At 38.5% G+C, this 24,622-nt stretch overlaps 1 protein-coding gene across 1 annotated transcript in view; it reads right to left on the reverse strand.

Annotated features, from left to right (window-relative positions):
- Nucleotides 1-24,622, reverse strand: part of LOC110834093 (uncharacterized) — a 273,000-nt gene that overhangs the window by 119,408 nt on the left and 128,970 nt on the right. The window contains exon 2 of the mRNA XM_087354183.1: nucleotides 12,998-13,075. Within this exon, the coding sequence (XP_087210309.1) occupies nucleotides 12,998-13,075 (78 nt within the window). The remainder of the gene's footprint in view (nucleotides 1-12,997; nucleotides 13,076-24,622) is intronic.

Raw genomic sequence — 24,622 nt, forward strand, 5'->3', positions numbered from 1 at the left:
AACATCAACCAGACTACACAGCGCAACAACCCTGAAGACGGAAATCTTCATACTCACCGCTGTGAGAACCTCAAGTCTTACATGTTAGACGTGGCTTCAGCGATATTATAATAATCGTTTTTGAAACATTTTGGTGAAAATTAAGAAAGTCTGGCACCGGGTGGGTACACCGTAAGGACAGTTTATTACAAAAAGTAGCTGTAATGACGATAATTTTGTATTAAAAGGACTTTCATCGCATTCGTATCGTTTGTTCTCGAACAGAATAAAATCTGATTTTGTACTCATTGCCTATTTTGGTCCAGACCTCAGACTCCCCTCCGAATGACGAACGAGAGATGTAACAATTATAGGACGTACTGAAAAACTTTAAATTGACTGCCATCTACAGGACAGTTCATGTTTATTTTCAATCGCGTGCCCCGTGCCCTTCGTGGTCCATTATTTCAAGAGTCTAACAGCAGTTTCTGGAGAGTACAAATTATGGAGCTGCTCATTATAAAATTTTCCCCTCAGGTCAAATATTCCCCCTTAACTCCCTGTTCTTAAAAATAATCCACGTTCTCTCTTGTGGTGAGAGACAACTTTCAAAACCACATAAAAGAGTGAGTAAACTTACAGTTCTATTTTAATGGTGCTTAATAAACACCAGAGGCGAATCTGCCTTCACCCTTTTGGAGAGGAAACTGAGAGAAAAAGTTTCAGAACTGAACTGAACTGTAGCAAGCATTTCTTGAATGTAAACTGCTCTTAACTCTATACGCGTTCTCAAACACTTTGAATGAGATCCAACGAATTTTCACAATTATGATCTGCACAAACGCATTGCTTTTATCCGTTCTCCGTAGGCACGATGTGCATAAAATAACGCGAGAAATCTGACAGTGTCTGTCGGTCCGTGTCCTCCTTCCCCCACGTTTCAAATTTGAAACAGCAGGACGGAATTTCACAAAACTTGGCTCCAAAGTTACGCGATTGGGACCAAACCCCAACCTCGCACTCCTTAATTTCCAATTAACACATGGAGGATCCAATAATCCGTGGGGTGGTCACTGAAAAAATAAATAAAACTTTTTCTAAGGTCGTTTTCGAAAGTATAAAACAACATGGCGGCAATGCGAAAGTTTTCTTTGGGTTTTAGTGTGACGACAACTAATATTAAGCCAGGCATGGTAGTGTGGTACAGAAGTAGACAATATGAGATTTTAAGCGTTCTAATCACTGAATTTTAGCAACTGTATGGAGCTACGTTAAAGCGGCCGATACTTCTACCACATATACTGCTTTTATTCGCCATTAAACATCTAACATCTAGCAAGTCTCATACTTCATTATCCCCTCCAAATTTTAGTATTTTATTTGAGATATTTTTTTTAATTTTCCCCTATTCCTCCGGTAAAACTGCTACTTCAAATAGGTCATTATAGGACTCTATTTTGAATGTACCCAATTCCGATTTGCAATCACCGTATCACCGGGAGATAAATAACCACAACAGTTGAAAAGGCACCTTTAAATAAACCAGGAATCGATTAATTTACTAACCATCTTCTCCCGACATTTTCCTAAAAGTCCCTCTGAAACGTGGACAGATTTTAACTGCTACAAACACGGATAAAAAAGTTATGACAAAATCCACTTTAGTCAGACGCTTCAAAAGTGAACTGAATTCAATGCACTGTTTACTTTGTTCATAAAATATATGCCAAAACAGTTATCCAGTCAACGTTCTTATTTCAACTAAGATTTCGGTCTTCGAATTTCATTTCCGGGGTTAACTTTCCAAAACGTGGAGTTCCGTGTGGTCGGAGATAGAAATGAAGTGGTCTTGTTTGTTTTTGCTAGCCCACGGAAAAGTCCGGGGAGGAGACAATTCTGCAGTCAAACCTAGCGGAGGACGATTTCTTCCCCTGTTGACTTTTAAATCTCATCATTGGGGAAATCGCTGCTGTCAACAAAACGGTCAGACCCACCGGGGCTCATCTGTCGCACGTCAGTAAACAACCATCAAATATATACATATATACACGACGGGCAAGTTGAACAAAATTTGAAACATGCCGTGGAACCAACTTCGCGGAATATACATGTTCTTCGAAATCTAATAGTACTCTCAACGAGTGCCCTGTTGTGTGCAAGAGCGTAATAAATCGGGGGATTTACAATACAAGAACCCAAATTGCTGCAGTTAATTGTTCTCACAACACAGGCCACGAATACGCCAAGCTGAATATTTTCAGGGTCCTTGATTTCGAGATGTGGAGGCGTAATACGGGCACCGACGTTTGCCGATGTAACAACCCCATGTTTATCCTCTGGAGAAAAAAAAATCCTCTAAAAACCTGAAAAATATCTCACCTCGCCTTTCGAGTCTTGTAATTCACCTCGTATTTACGCTTAATGGTCGAGTATATTATACATTGAAATTTTCCAAGAGAGTTCACAAAATGTGGGAAGTTTAAAATTACGTGTTCTGGGAGTACATCGATTAAATAAATGAATTTAAGAAGCAAATTCATCATGGTATCCAGAACAACAGAGTAATATGTAATAACGAAATTTCATCTTAAATAATCATCAGTCATTGAAGGAAGATGGCCCCCGAGAACATGTTATTCTGATGACATCAGGAAAATGTGAATCGTTGAAAAAAAAAATTCATCTGGGGGCAGAGTAATCACGTAAAGTCCAAATGCATCGTTAACTGTCAACACTTAGGCCTATAAAAAATCTATTTTAATCCACATTTAATTCTATGTTTAAATAAAAAAAATTTAAGAAAAATTTCGGTACGATAAACCCTGCATTAAATGCGAATCTCCTCGGCGCATTGATAAAATCCATTGAAGAACATCGGCGCATATATTAAAGCAGAAGACGAGGTCGTCAGTCATCATATTTAGTTAAACCGAAAGCTCCTGAAAAGAGCTCTAAATAAATGGGGTTCCATAATACCAACGTTTCCCATGCAATTATATTTCTGCAGAGATGTGAGTTAGGAACCAAAGAACGCTCGTGCCATCGAATTTCAGTGCAAATTTGGAACAGTCTCAGTTTCAGAAGGAAATATAATACGTGAAAAACTCTGCGTCGTAATAAACGATAACAACTTTTGAACCACGAGACGGATGTGGTTACTCCAATTTTACGTTTAAGTACGTAACCGGAATACTTTTTAACGTGGATGCAGGAAACAGCACTAATGAATTCAGAAGACATGTTACTGTAAAATCGAACGTGGATTCATGTATAAAATGTACGAAAACCTAGTAATTACGAATACCCGCATTTCGTAGTGAATTTTGAACTGTGCTACGCTAACAAATCACCCGGAATAATTACAGGCCATACTGCGAAGCAGCAAATACAAGGTATTAATTGCCGTTTCTAAAGGTTCGTGCACTGACTTTCGCTTCGTTTATTCATATAAGATTTCAAATTTTTCACTGACATCATCAGCTCTGAACCCAAGCCTACGCATTTGGCATTCCTTCACCAACAGAAATTCTCGATAAAATGAATAAATATACTCAGGTAATGAAATACAATGGAAGAGTTATGGCAAATCCATGTCTCATTCAGTACAGTGACTGATGGCGAGTGTTGACGTCTAGGTAAACGACCTAGTAACTAGATTTTCTCACAATATGATTTATCTTTTTTTTTTTTTTTTTTTTTTTTTGCAATACAGCATCCCATTTCTGTAGACAAAGACAATAGAAGCTCGAAGATACAGAGAAGCCCAAAGGCCTGTACCCCATTTCGAAAAATTTCTTATTCTCACGACGGCGAAAAGAAAGAAATAAATGTCTTCTGGGGGTGTTACAGCCCGCAGTCCGGCAGAGGTTTACGATTCTGAGGTACTCCCTGCCTACATCATCAGGACGATTGCAAAGTTAACACATCAGTCCTCAGGAAACAGACACATTAAAACTACTACCGCAAGTGCGCATGCTCAAAACTGAATGAGGACGAAGTGTTAGCCGCTCATAATTGGCGTCAAAATTATTTACGTAATAATAAATAGACCTTTTTGTGTGTGTTCTGTGTGACGACAGGTCCATATGAACAGGATCCTTCCATCCTTTTCTCGGACTGGGACCTGTTCATATACGTTCTTGGCAGATGGTCCAGAAGTGGTTTGCCATTGCCTTCTTCTGTGTGTGAATGGAGTAATTGTTGGGATGCCACGGAGGAAAACTCCGTGTTGCCTAGACCACGGCCTTGCCCAACACAAGTTATAAATTCGAACCCGAGACCCCAGGATTACAAGGCCAGCGTTCTAACCGCTAGACCACTGTGGATCTAAAATAGACCTGTATTATTTATATTATAAGAGATTCACGGGCAGCTTCAGCGAAAGTCTTGTAGCGTTCAAAAGCTTCTGACTTGTTCCTCTCTTGCAGCCGAAGTGCCATCAGACGAGATTCTGGAGCGGAATGGGCCGAACTGTGATTGACTTGGGTCTGCGGGTGCCTCGAAATCCCTTCCCGCATTTGCCTCAACAGAACCTCGTCTGGAATTGCACGGGAAATCCACCCTTGTACCTCATTAAAATTCAGTCACGTGCGACAGTGGTATGACCCATTTCCAGTGAAACCAGAGACGCTTTAACGGCAGATACGTGCCTCGCAGTTACGAGAATTAACGAGTCATATAAGTTCAAAACGAAGTGATAAAGTCTTCATCATGGTCATGGTCTTCTTCAGTCACATCCGAATGATCGCCTCCATGTCAAACCGAGGTTCAACACATCTTCTCTATTGCACCATCGACTGTAAAGCAAGTCGCTGTTGAAAACTCGAGAAAACAAATAAGACAAGACTAGAAACAAAGAAAGAAAGACAATGACCCTCTTAAGACCACTATTCCCAGTTGAAAACACCTTACAAGTCTTTGAACGAAAACCTGTCGAGGTTAAGAAAATTACCCAAAACAGAATTTAGTTAACTTTTCGGTTGGTTGGACACCCATCACATCATACCCTGATGATGGAGACAGATTGTCTGTAAAAAGCTTGACTACGCCTTCGCCTTGGCGCGGTTTGTCGCCCGGGAAGATTTTATTAAGATCTCTTGAAATAACAATTAATACCTTAAATTCTAAAAATGATGAATATCCCCTGCTCGGTACTGTACAAAATCCAACGAAAACAAATAACAAGCAAATGGCTTGAGTACCACAATGCGTTAGTAAAGTTTCTGTTTTCTTTTTTAATTTTAATGACTCGAGGACAAAATTGAGTTTAAACTTAGCAGGTAGGTACATTTTGCGCTTAGAAGAAAATATTAACGTATTTTACAGCAAAACGTTTCTTGAATTTCGTGCGTACAAATACACACACCCTGTGCATTATAAATCTCTTTCATTAAAATAGAACATGCTCACAGTTTCATTCAACTAACACCGCAGGGCATACAGCAGGTAATCCTAAGCCAGCCGACTGTTCTCTGCCCAAGCTTGAATCGCTCTCATTGGCGCCCGCGACCTTAATGAAGGTCCGCCCGCGTTTATACACCGACTTTTCACTCAATTCATGCGATTAATGGGACGATCATACTGAGTGGCCAATTGATATAAAGTTGGGTCTGATGTACAGCATAATTCCTACGATCCACTCTGAATGGACTGAACAGATAAATTATACAAAAAAATAATTATCCTTCTATACGAGCAAATTTAAAACCGAACGATACTCACAAATCAGTGTCCTGCACTTAACACGCTGTCGTAATTAATAAATGATTATATTACTTTTCTAAAGGAGTGGTTACAAGAATTACCCCGCTATTAAAATGTAGAGAAACAGATAAAATGATGGCCTATTAATGACTTTTTTTCAGTTGGGGATTATTCGATACAAGATAACAAATAAACTGAATTCAAATTATGATATTATTTTTGTCATGTATTGGAATTTAAAATCAACATGAAAACATTACCGTATATTATGACGAAACATGAACTGAATAATATCAGAATATTATATTTATAATGTGTGTAAAAGACGGCGAGATGTATTGTAAAGACGTAGAGGGCAATTGCCTATTCATTCGAGTGAAAAAGAAGAACAAGATTAAACAGCTCAAAGACTCACGGGCCTATTTTATCGCCTTCAGTAGAAACTGGAAAGCGTCATTATATAAAATATAAATAAATAAATAAATATCGAAAGATTTAAAGCGATTTCTCACAGCGATTTCTCAAATCCTTGCAAGTGGCAAGACATTAGCAAATTGTCTCGTAAATTGGTTCTACATGAACCGTGGGCGAAATTTTGCTTGTTAAATATCAGGCATTTGAGAGGTCACTTTCGGCCTCTCGGTGTCCGGGGGCTCATTTCGTTTAAAGGCCACTCTCTTCTGGGAGGTTGATAATTAGATCTGAGCATTTTATACATCTTGTCACTTGTTGAGCCAGGGATCACAGTCCCCTTAACCCCCCCCCCCCCGCCAAAAGGAGGCTGCACAAAGTTAATGAAAAATATTCATTAAATTCAAAAAAAAAAAAAAAGTAAAATCTTATAGTGGCTCAAACTATATTTAATTAAAATGTAATTATTTGAAATAATGATTGTAGAAAAGTAGCAAAGTAGTTTGAAATTACTGGCAACAGCGAGATTAACGTTAATAGTGATAAATGTGATGTTGGCATTAATCATGACAGGAACGACAGACATCAGAGATATAATTGGTTCGTCTCGCTTGCCCATTACACAGAGTACCATCGCCTCCGTCACAAAGGAAACAGAGCCATTCAGCTGTGCTGGATTCCACGGCAAAGTTGTTGGAAAAATTCAATTTCCGTCTCCCTGATACTTTCGGATCAGCCTTCAGTTTCATTTCTTTTTCCTTTGCACTATGTATTTTCGTTTATTTTTTACCCCAAATTTCTTTTTCTCCTTCTGCGACTCCTTAACTGATTGTTTTCTGGACATCAGCGCCACCCATTTTCCGTGCTCATTTCGCGTTTTGCAGTGTCGGTCGGAAGTGGCTAATGAGTGAAAGAGTGGACTAAAAAATTGTCATTTGGGTTATCGTCTAGGCTACTCTTGTGTTAACCTCTCATCAGGATTAGTCCTCAGCACAGACTGTCTCAGAAGATTTAACCCTATTTCTCTGATATTCGTCTGGAGTCGAATAACCATCCATTACTCCTTCCTCTCCGACATTCCACTTCATTCACCGAAATACAAATAAAAATAATTTTTGTTGGTATGCACGCCGCTGAAACCCAGTCTGAAGCACTTGAAGTTGTACAAAAATGTTATATTGCATTAAAAATTTAAATATTTTACATACTTTTACCTTAAAATTTCATTATTTCAGCAAACAAAATAACGAGTAGCTAAAAGTTTAAAGCTGGCAACGTACAGAAGCTGTGTCCTGGTAGTTTTATCGAGCTAATTGAGTGATTACGAGCTTTTCTAAATGTGTTCAATGTCCATGTCACGCCAGCAACATTTTCCTTTCAACGCGAGGCTTCACAAATCCTCTGAAGTCACTTTAGAAAAAGTTCACTGTTTGTGTTTCCTTATTCAGGGGCATGAAAGTTCCAGGGCCTAAACCTGCGTTCATTCCCTTCTTGCCCCTCAAAATTATCGCACGAGGCACAAAGCGACCACAGACACTTCGGAAGGCGGCCATGTTTGGTTCCATCCATCTCTCACTGATTGAGAGGGACCTGGGCTCGTGTTTTCCACATTCCGCGGCAAATTCAATTAAATCCAAAGAAAGACAATCCTATCTAAGCAATTTATGACAAAGAGCTTTAGAACTTTAATTGATAAGTGTGTTGTAAACCACATTATTTTAATGTTTGTTCATAGCCTACATTCCCGTAAAATAATCTAAATTTAATGAGTTGTAATGAAGTACGAAATCTTGCGTAATTCGGATCGGATCAAATGTACAGGATTCTCGGCAAGAAATATCTTACTGAGAAAAAAATAAAAGGATTTTTAATACGAGGCTCGTCTACAAAGTAAGTTTCCCTGGGGCCGTTTACAGAAACAAAACACAATTTCATGGAAATATTTATTGCAACAGATACAGCAAGTGTCCAGCTATTTTTCAACATATTCGCCACCGGAATTGAGACATTTGTCATACCGTGGGACCAACTTTTGAATACCTGTGTCGTAGAAGTCTGCCGCCTGGGATTGGAACCACTGTGTGACAACCATCTCCGCCTCTCTGTCATTCTCAAAACGCTGACGCTGACCGGACAGGAATTTCTTGAGGTGTAGGAAAAGATGGAAATCACTGGGAGCGAGGTCCGGGCTGTAGGGTGGATGATTAAACACCTCCCAGCTGAACTCCTGCAGGAGACTTGCTGTCCGTCGAGCCGTGTGCGGCCTAGCGTTATCACTGACCGCACTTCACAGTCGGCGGGAGCTGGAATAAGAACCTCCATCTTCAACAGCTGCAACGATGCTACTGTGAGAACGCGGGAAGTACCGTTAGTGCATGCGCCATGCTACGTCATTGCTCTATCACGTACGCACAGTCGCTTCGCTCAATATAAGGTTTGCTAGCTGTGGGACGAGTGGGAAACTTACTTTTGGGACGCGCCTCGTAACTCAAGGGAATATTAATGTCATACTTAACTCAGCTTTTTACTTACAGCAGTGTGAATCTTTTATATGTTCACTTCTCCATAATGAGTACTGCAAACAGCAAAATGGCTCGACACAATTCTGACGTAGAAATTACTGTTTACAGGACATTACAAGTACAATCATCCTCAGAATAGAGCACTGCCAATTTGTAATTCGCACGACGTATCCTACTTATGTCTCTCGTCCTTAGGTTTTCGTATAAAGGGTTCATCAACTTTAACGTCGGGTAACTTTCAACATGCGACTTCCTTCATCCCAAAAAGCAGAAGTTTCACGTCCCCCGTGGGAGGTGGCAACGTTCCTTGTAATAACAGTGTCGTTCAGTTTATTAATCGAACGAAATTTGCGCTAAAATTCCTTTTACCTTCCTCCGATGGCGATTACAATTCCTGTGGAAAACTACGAGAGTAATTATTTCCCTATAAGGACGAAGGGGGTGAGTACGCTAACCTTTCTGCGTTATTAGTGTCGCGGAATTTTGAACGAATCGCTTCACCGTGAAATTACTTCAGCTATTTCTAATTTCAATATACATTTACAGAAACAGTGTCTATACGCGCATATAACACTCAAGTATTAGTCAACTATTATACAAATTAAAGTAATTTTAAACGACATAATAGGCCTAATAATGAAAACTGTATTCGTCATGCCCGAATTTATAACTTGTGTTGGGCAAGGCCGTGGTCTAGGCAACACGGAGTTTTCCTCCGTGGCATCCCAACAATTACTCCATTCACACACAGAAGAAGGCAATGGCAAACCACTTCTGGATCATCTGCCAAGAACGTATATGAACAGGTCCCAGTCCGAGAAGAGAAAAGGATGGAAGGATCCTGTTCATATGGACCTGTCGTCAGACAGAACACTAAATAATAATAAGATGAGGTGGTCTAGCGGTTAGAACGCTGGCCTTGTAATCCTGGGGTCTCAGGTTCGATTCCCGGCGGTGCCCGAATTTATAACTTGTGTTGGGCAAGGCCGTGGTCTAGGCAACACGGAGTTTTCCTCCGTGGCATCCCAACAATTACTCCATTCACACACAGAAGAAGGCAATGGCAAACCACTTCTGGATCATCTGCCAAGAACGTATATGAACAGGTCCCAGTCCGAGAAAAGGATCGAAGGATCCTGTTCATATGGACCTGTCGTCAGACAGAACACTAATAATAAAAAATAATAAATATGATACAATGTAATGTGTTATTGTTCTCTCCCCTTTAATTCGACAGCTGTACTGTCGGATCATTGAATATATACCAACTCAAAAGCAATTTTGTTTTCGGAAACATCGAAACTTGAAAGGTATCCGTAAAAGTTTTCGACATTCGTTATCACAGACTTTATAAAAGCATCTGAAAGCAATAGTTCATAATAAACAAACCAAAAGCTTGGTTTGAATAAAAGTAGAAAACACGACTCATTCCCTTGTAATTGTAATTCCCTGACAATGCACTGCAGTTTCTGCGTATTGTGTAAGTTTGTTGAACATTTTACGTAACTAATTTTGCTTTGATGATTACAGAAATAAAAATTGAAAACGGAAATTTTTCTTCACTGAAATATGATCAAAACCGGGAGCCTGGAAGAATGGCGAATATGATTTTGAAGGAAAGACAGACAAATACACTTCTCTAGCTCAGAATACAACTGGTGTAACTGACGTCATTTCAACAGCACAGATCCACTTCATTCCATTTTATGACGTGACAAATCCTCAATAAACGTGGCTGCAACCCTTTCATGGACCAGAGTCCTCGACGGGCCGATAGCCCCTGAGATGATTAAGACTTCCCCCATTCTGTGTTCCCTATGGGAAATTTACGTAACATATCATTCGGATAGTTTACATAATCACTTCTTGATTCCATTTTCATGATTATCGTGAGTTCGCTGTGTATAGCCAATGCTTTGACACTGAAATGACGACATTTTTATCATTCAGTGACGTTAACCTGAGCGGATGCAACGACAGGGTATGAATTGTAGTGTCACTCATCTGTTCCCGCAATTTACATTATATTATATCACATTGAAAAAGCGCAACACAATACCATACACTCCAATTTCAAAAACTTTGATACGTGACACTTTAAATTCTATTATGTTTCACCCTCCAGTGTGTACGTTGTTGCATCAATGATCACGAGCAAACGTAAGCTTTCACTCTTGGGGCTTGAACAACGACATTCCATTTCACAAATACACACAAAATGGTATTTAAAGTTGAGCTTATTACAGATTCATATTAATCATAACCCATATAAAACACGCCGCATCTAAAAACCAGCCCACAGAAGTTTGTTGTTTTTTCGTAATTTTTCTGAGACCATCTTCATAAAATTCTGAGTTCGTACTCCTCAAAGTAGGTCATGGACCCTCCCTTCACATCCACTAATTTTATTACTAACTACCGTGTTATAACTTGACGATGCATAAAACATTCAACTGCTTAAACGTCGTGAAATAAACAATTGTACTACAGTCTTTCAGCCTACCAGAGTGTTTAATCCTTCTATTCATGTACGTGGTTTGTACGTGTCAGTACTCACAGCACAAAAGCTGAAACTGGGTTTAAAAATTCTGAGTTGCATTATGTTAATTATTATTGTAGACGACATTAAATATTTCACTGGCGGGGATACTAGCTGGAACGTCGTCCACTTTACGTGACGTGGTTTCGTAAACAATACATGTAACCTAAAGCCAAGTTACAGCTGCTATTTCCGTGTACAAACTGCAAACATACTTCCTGCCCATTGCTGGCAACACAAATATAAGACATACTAGAATGAAAGAAAATTCTGCATATCAGTTGCACGAATGTTTACTGAGAAACTATAAGTTATGTCTCACAGACGTAGTAGTAGTAATAATAATAAGACACTTTTATAAAATAAAATAAAATTATATAATACATGTGGCACGTGTTAAAAACAATATGGATCCCGGAAATAGCTGCTGCCCTATGTACCTTAGGGACAAGGTCTGTCTCGGGTACATGGAAGTACATACCCCATAAAGTGCTGAATAGATGGGGTAATAATAATATACACTGGCAGCACAACCCTGACTCAAAATCCCTATAAATAAAGTCCAATACCGAACACGAACCTTAACCATTTTCATCCACTGCCATAAGAAAAGATCCGTCCATTAATAACAGTAGCCGCTTCAACAATTTAGAATCAGAATGAAAACCTTCAATGTCGTAGCGTATTTACGAAACTTTGGTCTAAATTGAAGTAGCCACTCTCTCTCTCTCTTTGGAAGCGCCTGCAATGCTAGACTACCCGGCGTACAGAGCTGTCGGAGAAGATGCCGTACAAGCACGGCGTTATTAGCTTTTTTTAAAAAAACCTGGAGAGACCAACTAATGGCTAAACTGAAACTGTTTTGTGTCACAGGCCACAATGATTTTATGTTCACAGTTATTAACATATTCATAACAGGAAAACATGAAACCGAGTTTTTAAAATTCTCTGTAGCTTACATAATTTATAATCAACAATAACAAATGTTTCAGTTTCTCGTTGGTTTATTATAGAGCATCACTTAAAAGTGTGTGGAGTTTTACACAACGCGTGAAATGCGTAGCGCGAAACAAAATTATTCTACATTTATTTACCTTTATGAAGACGCAGAGACTGGAGTGATTCTTACTGAATGGGGATTAGAGACATTTTAAAATCGGTTCTACATACAGAGACGCAATTTCTCACGGTTGTAGGCCTAGTCGAAAACATTCTACACAGCAAAATAACCGAGAACACAAACTACCTTTGTGCAACATTTTACCCGGAAAAACCTAGATTAAAATCTAGATAGAGGAATAATATTAAAATGGATCTAATGTAGAATATGAGTGTGTTGACTGCACTTATTCGGATCAGGGCAAGAAATCGCGGTGGCTCTTTTGAACACGTTACTGAATATTTGGTTTTCGCAAAATCTGGAGAATTTCTTGAACAGATGAGTGGCCATTGACTTTTCAAGATAGACTATACAGCACAGAGTTAATAAGATTCAGCAGTAGTCAGTGTGGATATAATAATTTCATTTTTTTTTTAATCTTCAAAGAATACGCACTATTTTCGATTACTCTGGAGTAGCTGTAATAAATTAGAGAATAAACCAAATGTATTCTAAATATTGAAAATAATCAATTCGTCTCGTTACACCTTCCGCTCTAAGCAATACAAAATAAACTAGTTTGAAAGGTTAGGTTAGGTTAGGTTATTAAAGAAAATGTTACTGAAGATCAGAGTTTGGGAACCGAAAATATAAGACTCCGCCACTGGTAAGATTATGAACCTCATGGATAGGCTAAATGTTTTCGGTTTAATTTCGGACTTGAATAGTAAAATTCTGTCTTACCGTTGTCGTCAAGAGAGCTATGTTTGGTGTCGTTGGCCCTTCTCGAGATGTTCTGCACTCCAGTGGTAATTCCGTTGTCTGTAACATAAACAATAAAAGGATTTATAGTTCTTGGGTCTTCAGACTTCAATTAGACGTGTAAACAAGCAGAGGGCAGAATTTTTGACAGCACTATACGTTTCAAAAGATAATTCAGAATACGAATTTTAATGTTTTGCAACTTCATAAAACACAAGGCCGTGTATACTCAATCATTCACTGAAAATTCGTAAAAAAAAAGTAAATAATTAAGTGTCTTTGCATTTCAGTAAATATTTATCATGCCAAAAATATGTCAATCCTGAGCGTACAACATTTTGTGCAAGAAACATTTTCAGGAGCTTGGTAAAGCCCACTTAGAGTATGAACCTAAACTAATTCACTTTATATACTTCAACATTGACTGCAATACTAAATTTCGCATAAACACGTCGATAAGTCGTGAGGAGTGACAAGCGGTCATTATGTTAGATTTTGTAGAAATAAGGTTTGCAAATACCAGCATCACGCGATTTCGCTCTGCTCTTTTCCCTAGATTTTCAGTTCGTGGAACCTAGAATTCGTTTCTCCCCCTCCTTTGTTGCCGAGGTCAACAAACAAGGACCTCCAACATAAAATGTAAACAAAATCAGACTAGCGGCCCTACAGTTATGACCTGAGCAATGTGAATGGGATTGTTTTTAATTAAACTAATTCGAGTGCCACAATTATCGGCCTCAGAGCCCTTGGTACATTCTGGTGAGGACCATGGTAAGCCGTGGACACAGCTCTCAACGGCATCAAATCCTTAACAAACGGAAAAAATATTAAAATTCATTTTCGTCCTATTTTGAAGCCTCAAACATTTGGTCACCATAAATAATAACCCAAAGGCCATTAAATAATTTACAGATGTGGACTGCGCCGAGGGACACACACTTTCAGCTTTGCGTTCTGAATGTTCCTAGCTCAGTGCAGTTTATGTAGAGACAGCATTACGTCAGCTAATAATTTAGTATGTTAATGACTGCTCTGAAATTAATCGCTAATTATTTAGTACTCAGAATATTGTGTAGACAGAGGGGAACAGAGTACAATCACACCTGTCATTAGCACTAGCGCCTCTGGGTACACAGGAGGTCATATGAAGCCCAACAAGGTCACATGTCCTTCATTCGTTCCTCCGACTGTACGTCACAGAATTTTATTACTATCTTATGGTATATTATTAAAAAGAACGTGTAGGCGGAGGGGTAAATTTAATTTCCCGGCAGTTTTAAGGGATAAAACGGACTATAAAGACTGCGTGCCACTTTTTTAATTCTTTTTTTGGGGACAAAATTTATTCATGTGAAATAATTATCGTTAGTAAACTTTGTTAAAAATTATTTAAAAGTTTCCCAACAATATTTAAATAATAAATGCGAATAATTTTCGGCGATTTAAATATACCCGAGAGTGACTGTCAAACGAATACCAGGAGTACAATTTTATTGGAATGTTTCGCTGTTCCAGATGTTATCGAAGCCCTGTAAATCACAACAAAGAACATCTGTTTGCCTTTGGAGCTTGGTTATAATTCACGTCACAGACTCCTACACCGATTTCCATTGGTTTGCTTTATGAAGCATTTAGCTGGGCGCCTCGTTGCTGAGATTCTAAGGGCTCCGTCTTCCATTAGCGTCCATTAGTGGGTCCTGGGATCACGGGGTGAGAAAGGTAGGAGACTGAATGGTGAGGGCGGCCTGAATGTGACGGGAAATCAAACCGAAGCCCATCTCTTCTGAGGGGCTCGGCCAGCCATATCCTACAGACCATTATTCACTAAATGAAGTTCTGATATGATAGCAAAGGAAGAGAGCGGACTCAGAACCAATCCAACACGAATAAAACTGCCGTACATCAAAATGGATTTAAATTTTTTTGACAATTCTAATGGACGGGAGACTTGAATGTAATTGAAAAGAAGTACCAGCTGATCTCTAGCCTGAATTTTAGGCGGGGGGGGGGGGGGGGGGCACAGAATCCAAGAAACTCTCACCATACGAAATCAATTACTATAAGAAAAGGGGACTGAAATGTACGGATCTGGACAAAATTTCGTAACGACAGCTTTCAAAGTGCGTACCGCTCCACACACATATCTTCAGGGTGAAACAATTTAAGACTAAAAGATAGATCAGTAGCCTTGAACCTTCCACGTTAAAAATTAAAACGTCTATTTTCGTTTCTGCGTAATATAACAAAATAAAGAGTAGGAAATTAATATATTTATTATTACGTAATTGAGAAAAGAGCTTGAATATAAGCAGTCAACTCCAATTAATGCCTACTTCAAGAATCCGTGGAATTATTCTTCATGGCGCTGATTGCACTAACACCCCGGCCAAAGACACGAACGGCGAACAGCACTGGACGTGTGTTCATCACCAGAGGATCTACAGTCCAAAACATTTGCGACCATTACTTCTACACAGCCAATTCCATCGCCTAAAAAAAACTAATCCTTTCAGCTAATTCATGATTCGTCTGCTTCTCCTATTTGTGTTAGTATATTCTTAACAGAATGATACTGCGCCCAAAACTAAGTCAAATTAATATTAGTTTACATCAGACTCGTTTAAATACTTCCCTTCCATCTATAATTAGTTCTACCAAAATGTCTCTTTCCTACGCATCCCAACTACAATTTTCTATGCATTATTCGTCTTTCGTACAGTTTTCTGTCTGTTTGATGACGGTAAAAATATTCAGACTACATTGTGAAATATGAACCTCTTCATAGTAAACATATTTCTAGTTTTCTCTGCAAATGTTCTCGTCAGCATTCCATTGTCAGGCAATCTAAATCCATTCTTCCCTTGACGGGAGAGGACCCCAAGTTTCGCATCTCAAAATACACTTTCGTAAAATTTCGTCGACTCAATGACGCCAGGACGTCAACTCAGACGCTGAAGACGCAAGTTAGTCACATGCCCAGATCCCACCCTCCTCTCAGTTACGTCGGATGCCTCTGCACATTCCACCACCTTCAATAAATATAATGGCTGCTGCTAGAACCGAATGTACTTTGTTCTTGCCTTCAACTCCGCTGGAAATTTCCGCTGGCCGAAGGCGCCACTGGTCAGCTCGTTAGCGAAGTTCGAAACAGATGAAAGTGCAAAGCGTATAAAAGAAAGGGACGGTCAGCTCTAACCAGGAATGTAGACGCAGGAGCCCACGAACAAGGAGGATCGCTGTTCACAAGAACATATAAAGAGAGCATTATTCCAGACCCACAGCCGAGAGAGCACCTCGTCGAAACAAACGACGTGAAACATGAAAAATGATGGTCTAATGTAAATCTAATATTTCGATAAAGAACATCATTTGATATTTTAAATGTTTTAAATATTTTAAATGTTGAAATGTTAATTATTGTAATATATATTTTAATATTTAATAAGAATTATTGTGATTAGACGGACAAGATTTAATATATACTTATTATATCACAATATGACTCAACTTTACCATCTTAACAAACGAATATTAAATTCACCGATACACTGAGAAGATATCACAATTCAGTGGATTTTTGCTACTACAATGTATTCCCGATTACACGGGGGAGGATTTAAGGCGGTCCGTCGCTTTTAAACGAAAATTAAATTTTATTTAAAAAAATCTGTTGTAAATGTTAGAAAGTTTAAAAATAAAGTTAACAAATACACTCTGACATCATTTAAGGTATTAAGAAAAAAATCATCTGTTCCTAAACAAAAATGATATTTTAATGCTATTCAGAGGAGATAATATAAATATATTAAGATGATATAGTTGCGTCATATTGTGAAACTAATATTTAATTAATTATTCGGTTTTTGTCCGTCTAATCACAATTCATATATAAAATTTGCAATTAAGATAATTAAAATATCATTTTAATTATCTCACCGAACAATCCAAACGTAAATCGATTGTTCGATGAGGAACATCAAATGATATTTTAATTATCTTAATTGTAAATTTTATATATGAATTGTGATTAGACGGACAAAAACCGAATAATTAATTAAATATATTAATAAATAAAACATAATGATGCCATATTAAAAGACTGTATTCACTTAAACGCAGGGAATTTCTTAAGTAAAAGAAGAAAATTTCGCTCCTCGAGAAGAGAAATGAACCGTGCGGTTAGTTACGATATTCTGACGCTCAGCAAATGGCACTTTGTAAGAGCCCATGTTAACACACAGCAGAACTCAATTAGGACATTTATTTCCACATACGACAAATGCGTGCTGGTACAATTCTGTAATAAGATTAAAGTAATTTTGCGGCAACGAGGGACTTGGAATTATGAATACTGAGCGGGACAGTCCTTCTTCTGCCACAAAATGTTAAATTCGCGGATTAACTTCACATGAACCAGACAGGAGAGGCTGTTTACTCCATTCTTTTTTGTAACCCGATGTTCTTCTCGAACGAGAGATTATCCGATTTCCAGCTGCATCATGATTCTGGGTTTGAAACATTACCCAAAAGCTCTCTGCTACTAAAAGCCCTCTGCTGTTGTGTGAGCGTCGTCTGTCCAGTTTTGTAGCGACGCTAATCCGCGTCGTTTGTGTTTGTATCCGCGTCCATCTGGCATTTCATTCAACAGATACAAAATGAGGATAATGTTTATAGTAATTCTAACCATTCAGGACTTCTATAATTTTCCTATTTCAAGTAACCAACGACGATAATGGGGAAGGGGGTGGGAATAGAACCCCCCCCCCCCCCCGAAATTTATGTCCACGAGAAAACATTAAATTTAAGGGGTAACTGTATCATTACTGAGGCCTGTTTGTTTTTGTGTCTGAATAGTATCTCAAACCAGATATTAGAGTATTTAACTGTCAAAGACATAGCATTTACGGCTCTGTTGTCCGTCCCTAACTCAACGTTTATCATATAAACCGCGAATTTTCGTAGACGCAGAATTTTATTATGAAATCTTATGCGAATTCTGTCAACTTCCTCCCAAGCTTCAACAACGTACATTACCCTGGATTACCACAACATTACACATATATATAACCTAATATCCTGACTTTCGTATTAAGATTTGTATCTAAAAACTTGTCAACAACTGTTTAATGAAGGATTTCCTTCTAATTTAATGGATTATTTATGATTCTTTCATCATTGAGTATTTTATAAAGTTATTCCTAATTATTTAAATATACCTATTACTTATATATTTAACCACCCATAATATATCTTTCCGTGTTTTCAATTTATCACCTGTTTCAAATAAACAACTACTATTTTAGACTTGCTCAGATTAAACTTCAAATTATATTTTGATCTATTTCCTTCTGCAAACCACTTCTTGTACACTATGACACTACTAAATCACTTGCGGAAAGCAGACCTAATCTGATTTTATGCTAACTTCCTCCCTCCACCATATTTCTCCACTAATCGAACTTTAACTAATACTCTTTGCTTATCGGCCTGACTAGTTCAATGCCTGAGTCGGCTCAGAGATGTCTCACTGCTCCGCTGAAGTAAGCTGTGTGACGTACAAGAACATAAACTACATATAAAACATTCATCATTATAACCCATCCTTTTAAGTTTAAACATAGTTCCAGGCTTCCATAACGTGTTTTAGAATTCTAAATTAAATGAGTTTAATTTAGAATTTGAAAGCCATCAAAGGAAACGAATTCAGAATTAACTAACTCCAAACATCAGAGTGTTTCTCGAAAAGCTCCAGGAGCTAACAACAGTCGTACGGAAAGATAAATTCCTGGCTTTTAATTAACCTGAAAATTCGTTAGAGCACACCACTGCTTCCTATTGGGAGTCAGGTAGACAATTCCAACCTGGTTATTTAAGATCCGTGTTATCTAAGCCTTGGTCTACAAAATTATCTTCTCCTCAGATACTCCTCTCAAACTTTAGCGAGCAAATTTTATGTTTCCTATCCTTCAACCCGCCACCTATTTCAACATTCCTTAATCATTTACCTTAACCTAAATATCGTACGGAGAATTTTGTAAAATTGTGAATCTTCTCATCACAAAATCTTCGTTACTCTCTCCCTTTCGGGTCCAGGAGATCTCATCGCTTCCCTGTTCTCACTATTCAAATCGCAAAACTGTTTTTTCTATCAACACACAATGATTAATTTTATTCGAAAAAATATACAGTTCGTTCACTGATAAAGTTGAACGCGTGTGTCTCTTCCCGACTACCGGATGGAACAGCCGATATACTGAAAACCTTTCGCCGCTTGGCGGTGCGTTCAACTCCATCATTGACCTCAATGTATTAACATGCATTTTAAAACTTCAAATTTCATGTTAGCGAAAGATAAACCAGCACCGAGCACGATGTCTCAGAAGCGAAACATTTTCAGTAATAAAAAGTTTTAATTCTGCAGAGAAGCTGTAAACCAACTTAAGGTTTTCTGAATATTTTACAACATCCCTGGAAAATATCTTAATAATATACTAGGACGGAGTCCTTCCACACCATCCATAATTATCCTACACAGAAGAATCGCCCGTTACATAACCTCAGCACGTTAATAACAAGAATTGAAAGTGGGCGAAATGTTTGCTGATTTCACAGGAAGCTTTAAACGCCTCCCAGTCTCATTTAGTGACGGGGCTTGGCGGGGCGGGGGGGGGGGGGATATTTTTCGTCACAAAAATTCCAGTGGTCGAGTCGTTCACGAAGTTATGCCACAGAGATACAAGGATCATGTTAACGGCAGTCGGTGACATCCAGAATCGATCCTTTACTGCTAACAAGGCGATGGAATTCTGTTATGGACTGTTATGAAATACTCGTGACAGACCGCAGAGAATTCCAAGAATCTTATGACCACATAATAGTATTTTCCACATCAAGACCATGATAATAATTTTTTTTTAAAAAGAGTACTGGAATATTTCATCGCATTTCGCAACATGCACTGCTGGAATTCCATACACGTACCGCGCTCTATAACGTCGGCCTTAAATGCAAACTGTGTATCCCGTTTCCCCCAAACGAGGCTCTCAAAACGGTGACTGCAATTAAGTCATAGAATATCCGCTGCAGATAAAATATCACCATCAAAACTTACCCTAATTCGCGACATCGAGACTACAAGGAACAATACTTCTCAATTGGTTTGTCTTATTAACCCAATTTCTCTTGAAGGAGAGTCCAGAAACTGCCACGCTGTCACAGAACTAAGTTGACTGTGGTGTCCATCCACGGTCAGTCCAATCCAATCCACAGCTTCACGCACCATGCAATATTTCAGTTAAAATTCTGTATTCGTTTCGCAATTACTTTCCGCGGTTTGATTAAATTGATATCTGATGAAAGATCAAGTTATTAAGCTCTTAATGTAATTTTCTCCAGTCCCCTGACGTTAATATTATTATCGTGTATCGTATGTTTTGATTTCATCTGTTCAATGAGAAGTTTTCAAATAATCATCTCGACTCAAAAAAAATATATAGTCATATGATTCTTTAAGTGTTGCTCCCACTACGTAAAATAGACCCCAAACTTTATGTGCTGACTTTGTATTTATCTTCTATGTAAACTTTTACACAAAACGTGTGGTTTTTTGCAGACGAGTTTCGGCGTGTAATATGTCGCTGTCCGTTGTTGGGGGGTATTACGACTATGAATTACCGCGGATTTTGTGGTTCTTATGTTTGTTCGTGGTTTTGGTTTTGTTCCTTATTATGAATTATTATTTACGTGCTTCGTCAAGATTACCGTAATCTCCAGTACAATCACAAAACATTATCCGCATTCATGCAAGTGGTATATCGATTGACACCAAACTCGATTTAGTTAACACCTCAAAATAAATGTACATCAGTTCAAGTGCGTAACATAGGTATTTAAATTTTAAATTGTTTCAACAACAAACTCTGTTACATTATATCATATTCAATGGCTGGATGAAATTATATTCCACAGGTATTTGTGTCTACGTCATGTTGGTAGCACTCGTTACGAGTGGGTACGACTTGGCTTCAGGAAACTTCTTTCGACAAAGCGACGCACGGCGTTGAGAGCAAGGGAACGGGGACTCATTCAGGGGACAACTAGACGTGCCGTAATTTACAGCCGCTTTTGAAAATAAAATAGCTCGTACGCACCTGTAACAAGAGCTACAACCATGACTTCGAACCCAAGCGGGAACACAATCTTACAAAACAATCTTATGTTTTATGACATAATGTAAGACAGACAGACAGATATGGACGGGCCTGTAACGTGTTCTTAGCTAAACCTAAAGCCTGAAGAACGACTATAAGTCTAAAAGGTCACAGACATTTCTGATGCAGAGGCTCAGATGGGACGATAATATTAAAAAGGATGTTATGAAAATATGATTGACAATGCCGACTGCCTTTGCCTGGATGAGGTCAGGATTCATTGACACCGTAATCAAACCTCTGATTACTGTTGTTGTTAACTCTTATTATTATTATATTATTTAGTGTTCTGTCTGACGACAGGTCCATATGAAGAGGATCCTTCCATCCTTTTCTCGGACTGGGACCTGTTCATATACGTTCTTGGCAGATGATCCAGAAGTGGTTTGCCATTGCCTTCTTCTGTGTGTGAATGGAGTAATTGTTGGGATGCCACGGAGGAAAACTCCGTGTTGCCTAGACCACGGCCTTGCCCAACACAAGTTATAAATTCGAACCCGAGACCCCAGGATTACAAGGCCAGCATTCTAACCGCTAGACCACCGTGGCGTAACTTTTATACGATACATTAATTATTATTAACAGTTTACGAAATGGATCCAGTATACTGGTTTAACGAACTTATATTACAAACTCGCTACGTCCCATTTATTCAGAAAGTTTTCAGTTACCAATTAATCATGCGAATGGAGCAAATATATGTGTGCCGACGGTCGGCTGATAGTACAGCGTAAACCGTAGCGAAAATTAAACTGTATTACTTTGCGCGTGTGGTAAATGTCATGTTTAGAAACGTGTAAGGTCACGCGGTACGGAGTTCAAAACATACAGCAATTCTGTAGCTCTTTGTTAAGCAACGTTAATTAATGTGATGTGTTTCCGTACACATCTGTGGCGAAATCCTCTTAAGGATTCTGATACCAGCCTCCAACGCCAAGCAGTGTATACGTACTCCATTTTGCAAAACCACGCTCTTTCGTAAGAGTCGTGGTGGTATAACCGTGGAGACGCTACCTAATTTAAGAAGACGAAGTGATTTCAGTATAAATGTAAGGTTTACCATGGCGTTAATCCCACTAGCGAAACGCATTAAGCCAAAGTTTGTGTTCACTTACGGACTGATACATTTCAGAGCGTTACCAGTTCAGTTAACTTTAAAGCCATTAACCTAGCCCATACACATTTAATTCTGCAAAAGTGTATTAAATTACATTACACATAACAGCATGGAGAACATTAATATTTTTACGAGGCAGACCTACGAGTCATTCAATTGACCCAAATAAATGCAGTTCCTTTAATGGAAAACGGGAATAAGGCACACATTGTACTTATGTTAAAATCTTAGTGTTACACACAACTGGACTCTGTCTGAATGCTTCGACTCTCGCAAACACGACACATGTTTCGCCTTTTTTTCCTGAGGCCTGACTTAGCCACCTTCAGAACAGTCAGGAAAAAACATAGGCTATAAAGCGACTATTATGTTACAGGCTAGCTAAAATACAGATATACAAACGTAACCACAATTTTAACTTCGTAGAAAACATAAATTAGCACACAACTCATTGCATTATTTAAAGTAAGATGAATATCTTTAGAAGACGAGGCGATTTTCCCATAACTTTAGAGACCATTTTCATTTCAGATGGAGCATAAGCGTTCAAGTATTATAAAACTTAAATTCTGTGTGTCAATTGCAGAAAACCACGGACAGCTACCAAGAGGTAATTTTTTTAAATCAGAGCTCGGCACTGATCGACACCTGTTCTCCGTGGTCTTCCTCAGCGGATCTTCGGGAATGCACAGGACACTAACGCAAAATAATCCACGGCCACTTCCTCCCCAAGCGTCTCGTTTACTGAAAGCCATCTCCTCAGATTATCTGACGCTAAATAATGTCTACAACTGATAGAGTGTCGTAAATACTCATTCATTGTCGTTTCACAGCGCTTGGGGTCTTTAGAGATTTTAAACATCAGCTTCTGATTTCGCCGCTTGATTAAATCGCTGGTGCCGACATAAATCAGTAAATCAATTATTCAATGATAAATCATTCAAGTTTGAACAAGCCCGTAATCGATTAAAAGCATTGCCGTGAAGGACCGCAAATGGATGGCAGGCAATTTCACGACGAGGCGTTTGGGCTCTGCCCCTGTCGGCCCAGGGCGCAGACCGAATGCCCGAGTCGTCCAAGTCAGGCCAAACTGTCTCGCTGTCATCTGCAGAAGCATCGCCGTCGACAAAACTTCCAGCATTTCGACTGTTCTTCAATAAAAGTGACAGCGTGGCCTTCTTGTGTTTTTATGTTTCAACCTGCAAACATTCTAGTCTCCATAAACTGAAATCTCCGTATTTAATCTGCTACAATTCGGACTCACAGCCGTAAAATCCTCAAATCCCATCAAATTCATCATCTAATATTCCCCAAACCGCAATTCTATTTAAGATTTTAATATTTTAAAATAGTTTATCAAATTTATCCCATTCAGTTTCAGTCCTTCTTCGTGTTTTTTGACTTCTTAAGTTGGTATTCCGGAGCAACGTTGAATAGCATTGGCGATAAAGATCTTTTTTTTAGATAATTCTGAATAATAAATATACCTAACATTTTATCTATACTTACCAAATTATAAGTTTCGTTTAAACACACTACAATTAACCGAATTTATACAAAATTCAATTAGAATTCTGTATAATAATTTTCTCGTAACAGAATAACAGCCTTTCTTAAAGATTACAAAACAGATTAATTTAGCATTTACTGTCCGGCATCTCATAAATCCGGAATATCCGATCAATAATTAAGCAATTACATCGAATTCTTCATTAACGATACTCAATAATTTCGTCTACGATTCAAGTTGACAGAAGGACTTTAGACACAATTTTGTGTGCCGCTGACAAGAACAACATCAATGAGTAATCAGACAAATCGTAGAGCGGTTAGCCTTAATTTCCATTTTACAAATACGAAAAACAATAGAACAACAGTTTCCCTGCACGCTCTCGCAAAACGTTCATTATAAGAAAGAGACAATCTCAAAACGAAATGTTTCTCCTCCCACTTGGACCAATTACGTCAGAACTGATCAATACTTGGCGAAGTATCTATTAGTCTTTTCAATGGGGAGAGTAGACCCTGGTATAAGGACCATAAATGCAGTAAAACCCATGCGCGTACACACAGCGAACAACAAAAACAATTCTTCGCATTTAAAAAAAAACATGATTCATAAAATTAGTAGTTTCATCAATGCCAACATTTAATTATATGAGTTTACATATACTGAAGCTAACGGTCTAGCGGTTAGAACGCTGGCCTTGTAATCCTGGGGTCTCGGGTTCGAATTTATAAATTGTGTTGGGCAAGGCCGTGGTCTAGGCAACACGGAGT

This window comes from Zootermopsis nevadensis, unplaced genomic scaffold (genome assembly GCF_977971745.1).
Source record: "Zootermopsis nevadensis isolate Lab colony 2312 unplaced genomic scaffold, Znev_1.0 Znev_ptg000023l, whole genome shotgun sequence".
NCBI classification, from domain to species: Eukaryota; Metazoa; Arthropoda; class Insecta; order Blattodea; family Termopsidae; genus Zootermopsis; species Zootermopsis nevadensis.